General features: G+C 42.8%; 1 protein-coding gene and 1 long non-coding RNA gene across 7 annotated transcripts in view; one reads left to right on the forward strand and one right to left on the reverse strand.

Moving 5' to 3' along the window:
• CEP162 (centrosomal protein 162) overlaps positions 1 to 4118 on the reverse strand; it is an 80636-nt gene extending 76518 nt beyond the window's left edge. For 3 of the 6 annotated variants that reach the window (XM_048845104.2, XM_048845103.2, XM_048845101.2), the window contains exons 1-2: positions 3762 to 4115; positions 867 to 971 (exon numbers count right to left, since the gene is read on the reverse strand). In XM_048845104.2, coding sequence (XP_048701061.2) covers positions 867 to 926 — 60 coding nt within the window. In that variant the 5' untranslated portion in view covers positions 927 to 971; positions 3762 to 4115. Of the gene's footprint in view, positions 1 to 866; positions 972 to 3761 lie in introns of all 6 variants that reach the window. The other 3 variants (XR_007355912.2, XR_012667604.1, XR_007355913.2) reach the window with 2 other exon arrangements.
• A 129-nt stretch (positions 4119 to 4247) lies between these two features.
• On the forward strand, positions 4248 to 9848 carry LOC125635005 (uncharacterized). The gene is made up of 3 exons (XR_007356112.2): positions 4248 to 4490; positions 5857 to 6027; positions 9762 to 9848. It is a non-coding gene; the product is annotated as an uncharacterized LOC125635005 (long non-coding RNA).
• Positions 9849 to 17002: the final 7154 nt, after the last annotated feature.

The raw sequence follows: 17002 nt of genomic DNA on the forward strand, positions 1-17002 counted from the left end.
CACACAACCCCTGCCAAATCCTCCAGATGTTTCCCCGCTACTAACGAGCATCATTTCCATCTTATCTGGACTGACCCTAAGTCAACTTGTTTTCATTCATATGCTGGGAAAGTAATAGACTACATAATATAGCTCCAGCGAAAGAAATGCAGCGCTGGAGATTTATGGTGTTTTGATTTGTCAGAACCAGAAGTCTGGAAAATCTGGATACTTTTGGCTAGATGTAACCCTTTGCTAAACACTGGGCACCATCAGTGATAAAATCTTTCAGCCTAAAACTTTCAAACCACTACAGTTGGCTCCCCTTTTGTTAGGTTTATTTTATAGCAATGAATTTTATTAGAATTTAGAGCCGCTTTTAAGTGAAATTATATATTTAAAAATAATACAGGAAAAATACTTGATGAAAGTAGTTTTAAATGCAAATTGCAATTTTATACACATATGGAAAAGTTGCTATTGGTCTCATTCCATGTATTTTAAGTCAAGCAGATCAATTTTAAACATCTGCTGCTAGCGCTGAGTCTGGCTCTCAAATTTAATACCTTGAATAATGTAATCACAATTAATCATATCATAAAATCATGTAGCAAATGAGCTTTCTAAGGCCCCAGTCCACCAAAAACATGCACACGGGCTTAAAATTAAGCACAAAAATATCCCATTGACTTCACTGGCACTACTTGCAAGTTTTAAGTTAAGCCGGTTCTGTAAGGCTTTGTGCAATCACTACCTAAGAGAATTATTCAATATAATATAGCTGTGTCATGTCTCTCCTGCTCTACCACACCCAATCATCAGTGTTTCCACATTTTAATGGGATAAAAAAGATATGTAATCAATTTAGTATTAAAATGGAAACATACCTCCTTCAGAAACTGTTCAAACTGCTCATCTAGTTCTGCTTTTGAAAATCGATGAGCCATAGTCAGCAATCTTAACTTCCAAAACAGTTCAATTACTGGAAAATACTAAAATTAAAAATAATGCAGTAAATGAGGCAGTGCTTTTGAAATCATAAACAACCTCGTAATTTCCTACTAGCTTTTCATGCAGGAAACATTAAAAGTTATCTACCAAGACTAAATTATACCACATTTGCCCCAAATACTGTATTTACTGCAAACAAAGGTCCAAGCACCACATCTGAATTGCCTAGATTCCCTAGAATCATAGACATAAATACCAACAGGACTGATTAAGCCCTTAAAATTTGTGAGGTTGATAAAATAGGAACTTCTTCTCATCCTTCATTTTCCTCTTCAAAATGCAGCTCTTCCACCAACGTTATCAGGAAGGAAATGTTTCATTTATAACGAAAGGGAGAAAAACACCATAAACATCAGTTTGCATCTATACCATATACACTTGCACAGTGCTGGATGTATTTTAATTGTTAACTGTTTGTTTTCCAAAATTGTGAACACTCTGGGGCAGGGAGACTTTCTCTAGAGTCTGTCCAGCACTGAGCACACTGCTAGAGCATAACAAATAAATAATGATTTAATCCATGGAAGTCTTTCAGGTTAGCTCTTAAAGACAGAAATTCTGTCTGCTCTGCATTCACATAGAAAAGTCAATAGTGCTTTTTGTAAAGGGAGGATTTATGTTGGTTTTTGAGAACAAATATTCCCCAGCTTCTCAACAGCATGCAGCTTTTAGGTATCTCCCTGCAGACTCGAAGTGCCTGTTTTACAGTGGTGCCATATATAGTTTTGAAGTACTCTGGAATCCTTCAGAACAAGAAGTGATATAATAAATTCAAAATAGATTAAGGGTTTGCAGATAAGGTTTTACTATTAAATATGAACTTTTTCAAGTATAGATCCTTGTCAGAACATAGAACTGTTACCTAACTAGTAAACTGATTTTGGCAGGCGAGTTCTGATAACTGTTTCCTGCTTTAACTCTTACTTTATCCAAAGACTACCCAACACTTTGGCAGTACTAAAGAAAATTGCTGCAAAGACTGCCCAGTCTTTGAATTAAATAAGATACCCCTATGTAAGCACTTGGAAAGAGTCTTAAAAAAAACACACTAAGAGGATTAACAATGTGACCTCTCATGACACTCATAATCCAGTATGATTTTATATTTTTACAACAAGAAGTCTTGTGAGCTGTGACATTTTAATGTTACTACCTATGCCAATGGCTTAAGCAAGTGGAGAATATTTATTTGCAAGCTTGCTAAGAAAAAATGAGTCCTGATCTTCTTCTTACATTTTACCGTGGTTTCCTGTGCATTACATACATCTATACACACAGATTTCTTATAAATATTTACATTGCATCTTATAAAATTTCATCTGATGTTTTATTTTTCAAAAAGTTTTTTTTAAAATCAGTTGACATCCATTTGCCCACAGGTAATGCCAGTTATTAACTAAAATCAAGCACATGCTTCCTGAAAAGACTTTAGGCAAGTTTCACCCTTAATAAGAAATAACCTTATATTTATGTCTTTAATGTAGAAGGATCCCAAAGCGCTTTGCAAATAATATATACACACACAATATCACAAAATGCAGCCATTTCTGGAAATGAAGTGTGGTTGCCTGGCAGCACACTGCATCATTGCAGGAAGGGGAAACTTTGGCTAGAAGATTATTAAAAGCCTTTTTCTCATGGCAAATGCCATAATATTTCTAATATCTCATATGAAAAGACACACAGAATAGACTTCCTAGAACTCAAGTTTATCTTCCCAGGAATGATGGAAAACTGACTTAACCCCACTGGGATTTGAAGCTGTGATCACAGAATCATAGAATATCAAGGTTGGAAGAGACCTCAGGAGGTCATCTAGTCCAAACCCCTGCTCAAAGCAGGACCTTTTTGGTGGTGGTTGTTGTTTTTTCACTGCCTTGGCACATGGTTATGTTACTATTAATCCAAAAATATCACCAAAGGAGTCACACTCTTCAAACAGATAGAGTCTGTTTTTATATTTTTATAAGACTTAATAGAAACATTTGCATAACTTGTATTTTATACTGTTTTGTGTTTGAATTCACACATTCCTGAAATCCAAACTCATCATCAGTGAACTAACATTTGAAAGCCATGAACTGCACAGTCTATTTCCAATGCCTCAGTTGAATAAACTGCAGGAAGTAAACAGCAACAATGGTAATAGGTGAATGGGATGTTGAAAATCTATTCAGTTTAAAGTGATCAGGAGGGCTGTTAATGGACTGCACAAGTGGGGAAGAGTTCACTTTTCAAACGCATGAAATTTAGTCTTATGCTGGGGGAGGGGAGTGTCAGTGTCCCTTTAGTCTAAATCTGGCCCTTCCTATTTATTTCGCTTTTTAAAAGGTTCCCACTCAGCATGGTGGGTCGATCTGCAGCCTTTATACACCATTCCAACAGGACGCAAGAGGCAGAGCTCAGCAGAAGAAACTCCCAATCTCCAGGTGAACAGACGCCGAGGCCCTCAGCGTGCCCAGGAGGCACTAGGCCCAGAGCATCAGGAAAGGCGGGCTTAGCCGCAAGCCCCCCCGGCGATCGCCCTGTGGGCAAGTGGGCCTCTCTCTACCCCCGGGCCAAGGCAGGGCAGCGGCGTTTCAGGCAGCAGGTCTCCTGGCTTCCCAGGGCAGGCGCACGCCGGAGCGACCCCGGCCCCCGCCCAGGGCACAGCCTCGGGCGAGCGGGGTGGGACAGGGCTCCCGCAAGGGCCGCGCGCACAAGTTTGTCAGTCGCAGCTGGAGCTCTGTTGTTGGGCGCCCAGAGGGTGCCGCCTCCGGCCGGCCACCTACCTCCCTGCCCGGGCCAATCCAGGCCGAAACGCCGGCAGCCGCTCCCCTTGAAAACCGGTAGGTTTGTCTCAGGCGCCGGAACTAGGTTACCTAGGTAACAGACCTAGCTCAGGTCGGCCACCGTAGTTCCCGCGACCAACGGCCAGGCTCAGCGGCAGCGGTCACATGACGTCTTCCTCGGGCTCGTAGAGGATCACGTGAGGAAGCAGGTCCCGCGGCTGCCATTGCTACCGAGGCAAACTCGGCTCGGCCCCACCCTGCAGCCTAGTGGGGGCATCAGCGCCTCTAGTCTCCCCGTCCTCCATTAGCCGGTCTGACCGAGGGGGGCTGCCACGAACCTAGGTGGTCACGTGATCTAATTCCCCTCTCTCCATGTCGTCCAGTAGCCCTTGGGCGTCACGTGACCTGTGCGTGCCCACGCCCGCCAGGCGGAGTGGAGGGATTGAGCGAGGGGGAAAGGGGAACAGCGCCCCCTGCCACAGGGAGGAGCGGGGCGGGTGGGCGGAGCAGAGAGTAGACGGGAGGGCGGCTGGGGCGCGAGGAGCTGCCCCGCCCCCTCCGCCATCGCCCCCTGTGCGGGACGCCCGGGCCCCCCGCTACAGCCATCTGCCGCCGCGGCGCTCGCGGGTGGGAGGGTGACGCGGGGACTGCGGCAGGGGCGGCCCGTGCGAAGGCAGCGGGGCGGGCTGGGCCCGGCCCTAGAGTTCATCCGAGCCGCTTGCTCTACAGGTGTTCGCTGTCGTCCCGGCCGGGGCAGCGGGGCTACGGCACCCACAGGGCCGGGGAGCGGCTTGGGCTCGCTACCAGCGCCAGGCCGCTTCCCTCCCCCGCCAAGGGAAAGGGGCTAAGGATGAGTCGTGACATGTCAGTCACAAAACCAACCGCCCCCCACAACAAAATGGACTTTTTCCTTTGTTGCTAAAACTGCCCCTTTAACGAGCGTATACAATTGTTATGACTGAGCAATAATATAACTTGAGTCTGTTACAGTGCGAATTTAAAATCTTTTCAAAATAGAACAGTTTGGTATTTTTAAGTGTCTGTTCCTGCTACTGAAACTTGAACCAGGGGTGTCATAAGAGGGTGAAGTTGCCGCCTCTAGACTTTGGTTCCTCACCCCAACACCCAGTCTTTTCATAGGTCTGCATGCTCCACTCCCCCCCACAACTTTGCAGCTGTAATCACATAAGTTCTATATGCTGATACACCTTTGCCTCTCCCCCTCAAATGTTTCTGAAATGATGTCCCTGACTTGAGTCCTGCATAATGACAAAATAATCAGGTTTTATACGACTGTCCTGCATGGGAATATGAAATCTGTTCCCCCATCTGAGGGCAGTGCTCCCTGTACTGCTGGGGTGAATGTGGTCCTCAGCAGGAAACTGAAATCTGGTTTTGGTTGAAGATGTCCATCATGCACATAGCTATTTGTATCATTATAGCGTAGCTCATAAATGCACTACTGGGCTTCTGGCAATTATCCCTTATCTTAAGCAAGATTTGTTTAAAAAAAAAGGCAAAAAACCTAGAGTACTAAATGGCATTTGTAAAATACATGAAAAAGGTTCAGATATTTAGCCTACCAACTTCCACACTGTTCAATTAAAGAAGACTGTCGTACCTCACTGAGAAACTCTACGGGGCTTACACTGACCCAAAAAGATCATGGCTGGGAACCAGTAGAGCTGCCTGAGGTCACAGAAAATTTGGTTGGGCTTTCTGAGACTTACTGTCTGAGACATCCTGCTGCTAAGCATAGGTGTAAGGGAGGGCAGGCACTGCAGGAGGACTATTGGCAAATGAATAAAAAGCAGGCAGTGTTCAGAGACGGCATCTGAGAATTGTGAATAGATGGGTTTTGGCACAGATGCTCTGATGTCACCTCTAAAAGCCGCTCCATCTATCTCTCCTTGTTTCAGCAGGGTCAGAGTTGGTGGTCCTTTGGCAAATCTTGTTATCTAGGCTGCCTGAAGCCAGAGGCTGGAACTGAGCAGCAGGAACAGAGATACAGGACTTTAGCTTTGTTTTTCATTCCATTGCTGGCAGTTCTTCTAAGTACAGAAAGTTTACTGTTCTTTTTGTTCCTTTATTCCAGAAGCTGTGCTGGAGCCTGTGGATGGAATACTCAGCCAAAATGGAATTTAGTGTACAGTTTTTCATTCAGTTGCCATTTCAGGTCTCAGCTGACCCCTCATTGCTGCCATTCAAGTCAACTTCTGGGACTAATGTGATGGCCACTTCTAACCAAAGAGCTGTTAGTCAAAAGGTATGAGAGACATATCACTTAAAAAATTACTCTGCTAATATTTAGCAAAAAATAAAAGAGTACTTTTCTTGGTGCCAGTAATGACAAGAACAAGCAACCCCTTCTTGCATTCACACACAATCCCTTTCTAAAACTTTTCCAACATTTCTGCTTCAAAGTGTGGTTACTTTGTTTTAAATACATTTTAGCACATATCTGCAAATGTTTAAAATATTCCAGAAATTAATGACCCCTGTCTCCTTGACCACTGACTTTCAAATAGCTTCAGAACAATAGCAGTCTGTGCTTGCATATGCTGTCCAGCCTAAGGGCTGTCAATTGTGTTTGTTGTGAGAGTCACGTTGCTTTAGGAATTTTTATGCCAGTATATAGTAAATGGTAAAATATAACAAAGGTCACTTACGAATATAAATACACATTATTCACACACATGCATTCTGGTCCTCTCTGCTGAAAACTCTTGAAACCAAAAGATTTTTGTAAGGCAGTTTTCTTCAAAGAGCACTAATACTGCATACCAAGTTGCATGTGTAGGGCCATTTATAGCATTTCATCTACATGCACAACTGCTGTTGACAGTCATGGGAAATGTGCAAGTCAGGCTAGGACAGTATATGGCCTTAAGAGTTAATATATTAACTCTTAACACAACCACAAGTTTGTTAAACATGACAACATCCCTTCATAAAGCTGGCAGAAATATCAGTGTCCAGCATTTGCTCTTTTCCCTCCTTGTATAAGAAAGTATAATTTGAGACAGAGCATCTGAAGATAAAACAAATTAATTAAGAGACTGCCCTCTAACAAATACATGGTTTGAGCCTGTTCCAATTTAAGCCAATGTGAGTTTTGCTATTGACTTCAGTGGGATCAGGCCCATAGTGATGAACGTGACATCATTCATTGACAGTGGGAGTTATTTCATTAGCAATCAACTACATAAGCCTACAGCGCTACAGGCTGCTGAACAGTGTTGCAAGCTAAGCAATGATGTTAACTTCCCTGTTTGCTTAATATCTGTTCAGCAAGGCTCCCACGTAGTGTGGAAAAATGTCCGTTGGGCTCAGCACTGTGGAAACCTGAGCCCACATGATGATGGAGATGAGAGAAAAGGTATACCCTGGCTTAGATGATTAAATGGTGTGAATACTAATGTTCCCACTTACCATATAAAGGATTTTCATTTCCTTCGAACAGCAACCAGTTGCAGCCACATTCTCGAGGGCATGTAACTGCAGTATTTAACAAAAACAGAGAGCAGGGGTAGCCATGAAGATCAGCATGTCTGAGGGTTCTAAGAAAATAGAGTTCTCTATCCACTGTGATATACACTTTGGCAGGAGTGAGTACCAATTAATAGGATGAAATTCTGCCCCCACTGATGGCAAAGCTCCTATTGATTTAATCAAAGTCAGGATTTCACCCATGTAGTTCAGTGATGGCTTTTTTATACATATACCTTTTCCTTAAGATAGCTGAAGTGTATGGCTTCATATATTATAACAACAGTGTCAAACTATTGACTATAAAATTAAAAGTATGGATATTTTATACTTTTTGTGTAGAAAAAAGTTCAAATAAAAAGTCTGCTGCATCTACTTTGGCCGACACATCGGATTAGATAGTGTTTCAGTACTGAACTTGCAAATATGTGAAATAGGAGATTATGATAATAAATATTTAGCTATATTCTTAGTTGTGTTTTTTTTTTAAAGGTTAACAATTTCATACTGGATGAAAAGTAAACAAACAGTGGTGAATTAAGAACTTTCTTTAAAACTTATTCTCTGTTCATGCCCACTGTAATAACACTTCCTTACATGACTGTGTAACAAAAATACCATAGTGTATGCATCAGAAAAAGAAAGAGCTTGCCGTACAAGTTGTATAGAAAACAAAATTTGTTGTAGCTGTATGGAAGAAATGTTATAAGATGAGAAAAATCATCTAACAGTTAAATGGCAATAATTTATTTGTGACATCTTAAAACTAGATATAATTGTTGTCAGCTTAAAATTGCAATGACTTTTTTTTTTAAGAAGTTCGCATTTTTGTTTCACTGTAGCCCTTATAGTGACCTACAAATAATAAATGATAAGCCTGAGTCTTCAAAATCCAAGACACCAAATTTATCCTTAGGTAGTATAAATTTTGTAGCTCCATTAAATTTAGCATCTCTCCCATTCCCTCACTACCTCTCTTCTCTCTTGTTCAATCATTGCCCTAGTTAATAATTCAATTCTGCATGGTATTTAAGATTATGCTGAGGGCTTAAAATAGCTGGTCTAGACTGTGACTCATACTAATGTCCCATGGACTGAGCTACAACTTTAGGAGCCAATCCCACAAGGCGCTGAGTACTCTGAACCTCCATTGGTTCATTGTCCACTGGTTTCAGGCTCTCATGCTTACAAGCTTGGTATAGTGGTAACTTCAATTAGTGGAGAAAGATCTCGCTGTTAAGAGCTCTCACCTTCGGCAAACCTTGGCCAAATCCTGGTTTCCTCGCAGGAGTAGTCCCTTTGGAGTCAAGAAAGGTTAACATGGATCTGGCTCATCATCTCACTTGTATCACCTCACATTGCAGCTCCTTGTTTCTCAATTGGAATGCTCAGCAACTTGCAGGCAGAATCAGTGCAGTCCAGAGGACTAGGACCATAGAGTCTCATTGTCCAAGATGATTCCTCTGTTACTCATTTTTAAAAGTTTCCTTTTTACCATGAGCCTCAGCTATAAATAATTTTCTCCTTTGTATGAAGAATGTTAGAGAAAAAGTATTGTGGTAAATGTTTTTGTGTATGTGAACGCATGTATGTGAATTAGAAAAGATATTAACCACGTAGAGCAGAAGGATCACAAGTAATAATGAGTAAAAATTAAATATGTTAATACCAAAATTAGATCTATACAATCTTTTGTTAATCCTGGCATCTCCTAATGCTGGCAGAAATACTTGGTTTGCATTTCAGATTTTCACTTGGTTATTTTTAGTTCTTCCGAAGCCTGGGAAATAAGAAATATAACTGCTTTGAACAGTCTGAAAGAGCCAACTATAGCACGGCCTCTGAATCTGATTAGATAAAACAACAAAGAGGTTCTGTAAGGGCAGAGGCAGGAAGAACTAAGGTGGGTGGCAATATCTGTCATAACTCAGGGGAAATGTAACCTCAAAGCACTCAAAAGTGGGTGAAAAAAACAACATAAGCAATAGACAACTTTCCCACATCTTAGGTCACTCTCCAAATGCAGTTTGAAGAATTTTCTTTGCACTCAACTTTTTTTGGGGGGTATTTTAAAGTACAATAAACACCACATGAATGTGTGTTTATCTTAAAAAGCTTATTGAGGGGAACATCGTTTTTCTGTATCTATCACTGCCTTAGTAACTTAATTGCTTGAAATTAATAAGGCCAGTGCACTTACTGTTTCAGGAACAAAATTTAAAAAATCCAGATTATGTCCAAATCGCATTATAATTATAGAATAGCTCATTTAAAAATCACGTTCCTTCAGGATTACCCAGTAGTTCCCCCCCACAAAATGTTACCAGGGATAATATTTTGTCATATTTTAATTTCACTTGCTGAATAACACAAGATGTTATGTTTAATACAACTAGGAGGTCTTCAGGATTTGATTTAAAAATGGTGAGCTGGTATTAAAACTGGAAGAACTTGGAACACCTACCTGGCCAATAAACTCTTTTCTTTTCATTTCTTTTCTTTTCCAAATAGTTCTTTTAGGTCGCAAGCTCCATTAAAGTGAGGAGACATGACGGACCTGTCCATCCTAGCCTTATATCTAATAAAAATGTTTTCAAAGCCAGTTTAGCACATCCACAGTGTTATGATTTGTCTCCATTAGAGGGCTGAACCACTTCATGTTTAAAAACTGCAACTAAGCGTTTCTAGCATGGTTTAGGGACCACAGCCCACTCTCATGGTGTTTTGTAAGTATTCACTCAAACCATTGCTATACCGCCTCATTGTGGCACCTCTCTTTAATTCCAGGCATGCCTTCCTTGGAATAGATACAGAGAATGATGGTGAATACAGATGTACATAAAATATGTATTTGTACCTGTTAACATTATACTGTATTTGGTTTGTTCCAATGGCCTTGCCCTAACCGCAGATTCACATATATGTTCTGAGGGTTAAGGGCTATGCCCTCACACAAATATATGCAGATGAAATGGCAGTCACTGTCTGCTAGACATAGTGGGCTTGAAAGGCCTCAGATACCATCTACAGGTGCTCTAAGTGATAAAATTCATGTTTTTATTCTTTTTATAATCCTTTGTAGAATGTTTATCATTGTAATTGAAGCCAATGGGAGTTAAGTATGTTTATGTTTATGTTTTCCTCCAGGAAATGGTCTCATGTGCCTAACCAGTGACTTTTGATGAATATAGTGTCATTTGTACTACAGTTTGGTGTAGAAGAAGGGGGATCTGAGCACCAGAGTTCAGGGTTGAAATCCTGGCATGACTGGAGCCAGTGGGAGCTATTGAGTTCAGTGGGGCCAAGCTTTCACCCCAGATTTCTGGAAAAAAGCTTGCTGCAGCTACAAAACTGATTCTTGCTCATTTTACTGTGTAGTTATAATTGAATAGAATAATTTTTGGGATTTAAAGGTAGTTACCTTGCTAATGCATTATTTGCTTTGCCATATGCTATGCTAGATTTTTAGAATAATTTTTTTGGAAAGGACATCAGTGTATATGCCAGGAGCCTGACTTAACTTCTTACCAATAATCTATTCTGCAGTTTTCCTCCTTTCATGTCTATTATAAATAGTATCTCTGAACAAAATGTCTTGTCATTGGTATTTCAAGAAGACTGAAAACAGTCAGCGTGAAAGAACTTGAGCAGAAAATTAATTCTGATTACTTTTTTCACTCAAGCTTTTGCCTCATTATAATTTCACTATAACTTCATCTGCTCTGTGTGTGTGCGCACATGCACTTGTGTATGTTTAAACTGTATTATTGGGTTCAATCTTGAATTCCTGGACAAGGGACACAGGGTTGGGCCTGCGTATAAAGAGGAAAGAAAATCTGTAAATGAAAAATCAAAACAAAACGGTTACAAATATATGCCCGAATTCTTCAAGATGATCCATGTTGGTATATTCCCAGTCTAAACACAGTAGGGAGTGAGCAAGGCTTAGCTAGTGAGAGACTGGATAGGTGGCAGTGGGCAGACCTGTAAACTGGAAGGATCATGCCTCCCCAAACTGATTGCACCTTACTGAGATTCTTGTGCAACACCAGGAAACCTGTGAAGTGATGTTGTCATAAATATAAAGGGAAGGGTAACCACCTTTCTGTATACAGTGCTATAAAATCCCTTCTGGCCAAAGGCAAAGTCTTTTTACCTGTAAAGGGTTAAGAAGCTCAGGTAACCTGGCTGGCACCTGACCCAAAATGGCCAAAGAGGGGACAAGATACTTTCAAATCTGGAGGGAGGGGAAAAGGTTTGTCTGTCTGATACCTTTTACGGGAACAAATCAAGGATGCAAGCCCTCCAACTCCTGAAAAGTTAGTAAGTAATCTAGCTACAAAATGTGTTAGGTTTTCTTTGATTTGGCTTGTGAAATTCGCTGTGCTGGAGGAAACGTGTATTCCTGTTTGTGTGGTTTTGCCAAGAGGGATTCTCTGTGTTTTGAATCTGACTGCCTGTAAGATTATCTTCCATTCTGATCTTAGAGTTGTTCTCTTATCTTTTTTCGTTCTTCTAATAATTTTCTGTTTTTTAAGAATCTGTCTGGGTTTTTTGGGTCTTACAAATCCAAGGCTGGTCTGTGCTTATCTTGTTTATTCTCAAGGTTCCCCAGGAAAGGGGGTGTAAGAGTTTGACGGGATATTTTGGGGAAACAGGAACTCCAAGTGGTCCTTTCCCTGATTGATTGTTAATCACTTGGTGGTGGCAGCGTCTACCTAATCCAAGGGCAAAGACTTTGTGCCTTGGGGAAGTTTTAACCTAAGCTGGTAGAAATAAGCTTAGGGGGTCTTTCATGCAGGTCCACACATCTGTACCCTAGAGTTCAGAGTACGGAAGGAATCCTGACAGATGTAAATGCAGGAGAGCTATTATGAGTCTGGTTTTTGTGCAATGCAGCCTGAAATGTAGGGAGATTCCCTATCTCTCTGTTGGGGAGCAATAGCTTTTAATCAGTTGAAGGTAGCTGTTACATTATAAGGAACATTCTTTGCCCTGTCTCTCATGAAGATTTAGGTCCCAGTCCCTCAGGTCTAGGAGAACTGCACTTGGTACAGAACTGGAAGCTGGGGGGCATCAAAGGTGGCTGTAGTCCAGCTCTGTGCTCCCTGATCCCCAGGGCTGCCAGGGACTGGTTCAGCCATCTGATGTAAGTTAGAACAGCATCAGGGCTGCCTGCACTGCCCCTACCCTCCCTGGCCCATGACTAGGGTAACCAGAGGTCTCATTTCTAAAAGGGACAGTCCTGTATTTAAGCCCTCCTGGTAGCATCTCCTGACTTTTTATTAAAAATGGGTAAATTGTCCTTATTTGCTGTCTCTCCCGCCCCATCAGTACTGGTGGGTCCTGCTGCTGGCCAGATCCCTGCTCACCAGCTGCCTGCTTACCAGGGGTTAGTGGGGGGGTCCAGTGGCCAGTAACGGGGGTGGGTGTGCCAGGCTGTTTGTGGGGTGAACGTGCAGTGCGCGGGGCTGGCCACTGCCCCTGCTGGACCATAAGCACAGCCCCTGGTGCGTGCCAGCTCTTGGGCAGGGCCCTACCCTGTTTCCAGCTGGCACTGGCTGTACGTGTCACCTCCGCTGCCTACCCACTGGCCCTTTACCTGCTTCCCCTCTCGCTGTTCTCTCCCTGCTTTGCCCCACCCCCAGCTCCTCCAACACATCCCGCTCCCAGTGCTGTGCAGAAAACCAGCCCCTGGTCAGAGCACTGAGCTCATCAACAGCCTGGCTGGCAGGCTCCTTCCTTTCCCCACAGCCTCTGGTTGGGCTGACGCCCTGGGAAAGCCCAAGATCCTCCTACGTGGGGCACTGGCCAGGAAGAGCCTAGCCCTGCATGTGCCAAAGCATCATGCAGCGCTGGCATGGGGAAGCCTCTCTGCTTCTCAGCTAAGCTCAGGAGTGGCAGGGAAAGCCTGTTCACACCTCAAACCTGCAGGCTCCACAGCAGCCCCCTGGGCAAGGGTGTAGCACCCTCTTCACTTGCCACCCCTCCCCCCAGTCCTGGGTCCTGCCTCCAGGGAACACAGGGCTGCTCCATCCCCTAGGCACCCACTGTTGCTGAGCCACCTCTCTGGCTGGGTTTGCTGAAGTCCCTGCAGTCAGGTTCCCTGGGCCCTGGTGCACAATGCATCCTTGGGGCTTAACCCCTTCCTGCCAGCCCTGTAACCAGGGGACAGGAGGTGGCTGGGTTATGTTGGTGGCTAGCAGCTAGCAGCCTGGCAGTATTAGCTGCTTTTTGACACTGTGGGCAGAAAGGGACAAGCTGCTTCCAGCCACACAGGAGCAGTGGGCTGGGAGGGAGAGGAGTTCTGCAAAGACACAAGCCAGGTAATCCCTTCCCCTCAACCCTCCCCTACAGCTAGAAGCAGCTCCCATCCCTTCCCTGCTGCACAGTGCCAAAAGGCTGCTGCTGCTGGCCACATTCTGGTGTGAACCCTGGCAGAAGTCTGGGGAGGGGGGCATGTGACCTTGTATGCTTCCTGCTCATGTGTTGCCTCATGAAGACATTGTGCCAAGTACTAAGAGAGGTGGGTCTGCCAGGCAGGGAGGGCAGAGAGTGTTGGGCCGGTTCACTCGGTCATCCCTTGTGAGAGAGGTGTACGGGAGTGCATGTGTGTCTGTCCCCTCCCTGTGTGAGCCCTAAAGCCTTAAAGATAATGAGGTAAATAAAAAGAATCCAACTGCACAGTATTTCTTTTCAACAGGGGCTCAGTCAACTTGATGTTAATTTGAACACTTGTACGACTGATTGCCATTGAGCTCGCTTGAATGTGAGTCTTTTTACCAGGCATCCATATTCAGCTTAGGGAAATACGGTCACCCTACACATGACAGCTCTATGCCACACAGAGATTCCTCAATACCGGCTGGCAAAGCAACCTTGTTGGCACCAGGAATCAGGCCCTTACATTTGTTCTCTATTTGTTGTTGCCATAAAGGTCACCCAGCCTCCAAGTCCATGTGTGCTGTTTGTGCATGGAAAACAAAAGCAAACCAAATACAGTATAAGAAAACAGTAGAACAAGGCTCTCAGATATGGTCTGTCAAAAAGTCTAACAATAGTTCCTGCGATAGGGAGATGACCTGTCATTACTTATTTCAGGTTTCAGAGGAACAGCCGTGTTAGTCTGTATTCGCAAAAAGAAAAGGAGTACTTGTGGCACCTTAGAGACTAACCAATTTATTTGAGCATGAGCTATCGCTGTAGCTCACGAAAGCTCATGCTCAAATAAATTGGTTAGTCTCTAAGGTGCCACAAGTACTCCTTTTCTTTTTGTCATTACTTAGGGATTTTCAGCAGCTGAACATTTGACATCAGGCTGCCACCCACATAGTGCCAAAAATGCCACCAAGAAATCTGCTGTTAAAGTACTAAAACAAGGCTATAAAGCCAGGGCTCAAAAGCGTATGACAGCTGCTCTCCTGTGTCTTCTCTTTCTCTCCTTATCTCTCCCACTAATCACCTCTTAGCTCCTAAGGTATAAGAAACAAACACTGGCAGAGACAAGGTTCAGACACCGTATGCTAAGACCTGTGAAGTCTGCCTTTCCCCAGCGTGTGTCTTGAAAATACCTAGATTAAGACTTTAAAACCGAGTGGAGTTCTTTGTTGTTTCAGGCTTTTGGAAAGTGGTCGTTTTCCCTAATAAACTGAAACATTTTCAAAGAAACAAGAATTTTAGCTGTGTAGCCAGTGTGGATTAGTAAAATTGGAAGTGGCAGTTAAATGAATACCTTAATTATGATGATCTCTCTCTTTTAGCTGGGATATTTCCTTAATATATTCCAAAGCAGTAGTTAAATAATCTATCTAGAGTGTTTTTAGTGTGTACTTAAATTACTTAAGCACTAAGGGTACTTTGCAACTTAACATTTGATTTGGCATAGTTAGAGTTCACAGAATGCTTTGATTTTTTTTTTTTAAATCACAACTTCCTCAAAGTTCAGGAGTGGAGGGGGGAGAAAACCTAACACTGAGGCCTCATAAGATTCAGGAATAGTGCTTAAGCTCTGCATCTGCAACTAATAATAAAGACCATGCAACTTAGTATGAAAAGATGTCTAATTATCACAGCAATGAGAAGATGTCTGACTCATCTTCAGCGGTTTGCGTTACATGTGTGGGATTGTGTTTTGGATGGAGCACTCCAGAATAGCAACACCCCATCAAAAACACAGTTGTACACCTGTATTCCAAATGGCTGAATAAGGAAAAACACATGTCACCAGAACACTGTGAATCAAATTAAAAAAAAAAGCTGGAAGAGAAATAAAGAAATGTACTATAACACTGGTGTGTGTGAAGAGTTGTTTCTCTAGAGCTCTCCAAATGATTTATCTATCACTAAACCTCTGTTCACAAGCCATGTTTGATTTTGCTTGATGCTGATATAGATGCTGCAACCGGATCTTGCGGAAAGTGCTGCCAACTAATGTTTGATCCTGATAGATAAATTACAATAGCAGGTACAATTTACAATGAGAAGCTATTGCTGCTTATGCCCCTAATGTGTGATGTGGTTTGAAAATTTCATGCACCAGATGCTCATTTACGCTTAGGTCCCTTCATACTGCTCTGACTATGTAAAAAGCTTTAAAGTGGGAGTATATAACATTTACAAAGAGAATCAGGTCCATGAATACACACACACACACACACACACACACACAGTGTCTTTGGAAAGTTAAATGGTGACTGACGAGATTGCCAGTTTCACGATATCTAGCTTAGGATATAATCAGACAAAAAAATATTTCTGTATTTCTTAATACAGACAATGGACCAAATTCAGGTGGGATGGGTAAGACTATGTGAATTAGACTCCCATATGTCATTTTTTTTGCAGTAGCACCCAAAGGGTCCCATCAGGCTCCTGGCTACTATTACACTGTGTTGCACAAACACATCGGAAGACAATCCCTGCTCTGAAGAGCTTTGTGTCCAGATTTGTAAAGTATTTAAGCACCTAAAAATGCAGACAGACAACTAGTGGGATTTTCAAAAGTGCCTAGGTGTCACTCTACATCTTTAAATGCCTAAAGACCTTTAGCAACCTGGCCCTCAGATTCACTTAGACTGACTTACACCGACTTGCCAATGTGTACATGAATTTAAGTTGGTGCTGGTCACTTGCTGAAGAGTCAGAAGAAAGTTCAACGTAAAGAGGAGGGTGGTGCAAGTGGCCTGTTTGGTGACCTTTCTATGAACTGAGCAGTACAGTTTATCCCCACTAGCTCCTCCTACCATACCAGGCCAAAACTCAAGATATTATAGGTATAGGTCGACAAGATACTCCATTACTGCATGTGCACTGTTATGAGCTATCTGTCCTAACATCCTCATTCAGGCTTTGTTTAGCAGAGGGTTGCCCGAATAAAGACTGAGTTAAGGGCTTCAAGGTTGGAGCCAGAGTATACGCACTGTATTTATAAGTTTTCAAATGTCTATCGCCACATTAATAGAATGCATTACAGTCTTGAAGGTTATTAGAAGGTACAAACTAAGCGCTGCTCTGGTACTGTGGCTTTTAAAACCATATGCACTCTCAGTGGGATGCCAAGATATACTGTTCCAGCAGCAGTTGGCAGAGGCAGTCTGATGACGGAGGCCAGAAGCTGGAAGGATGTTTCTGGAGCAGTGACAAGGTGGGTGAGATAGTATCTTTTATTGTACCAACTTCTGTTGATGAAAGAAAAGCTTTTGAGCTACATAGAGCTCTTCTTCAGGCCTGGTGAAGGCACTTCAGTTGTGTCT

The sequence above is a fragment of the Caretta caretta genome, chromosome 3, assembly GCF_965140235.1.
Source record: "Caretta caretta isolate rCarCar2 chromosome 3, rCarCar1.hap1, whole genome shotgun sequence".
NCBI lineage: Eukaryota > Metazoa > Chordata > Testudines > Cheloniidae > Caretta > Caretta caretta.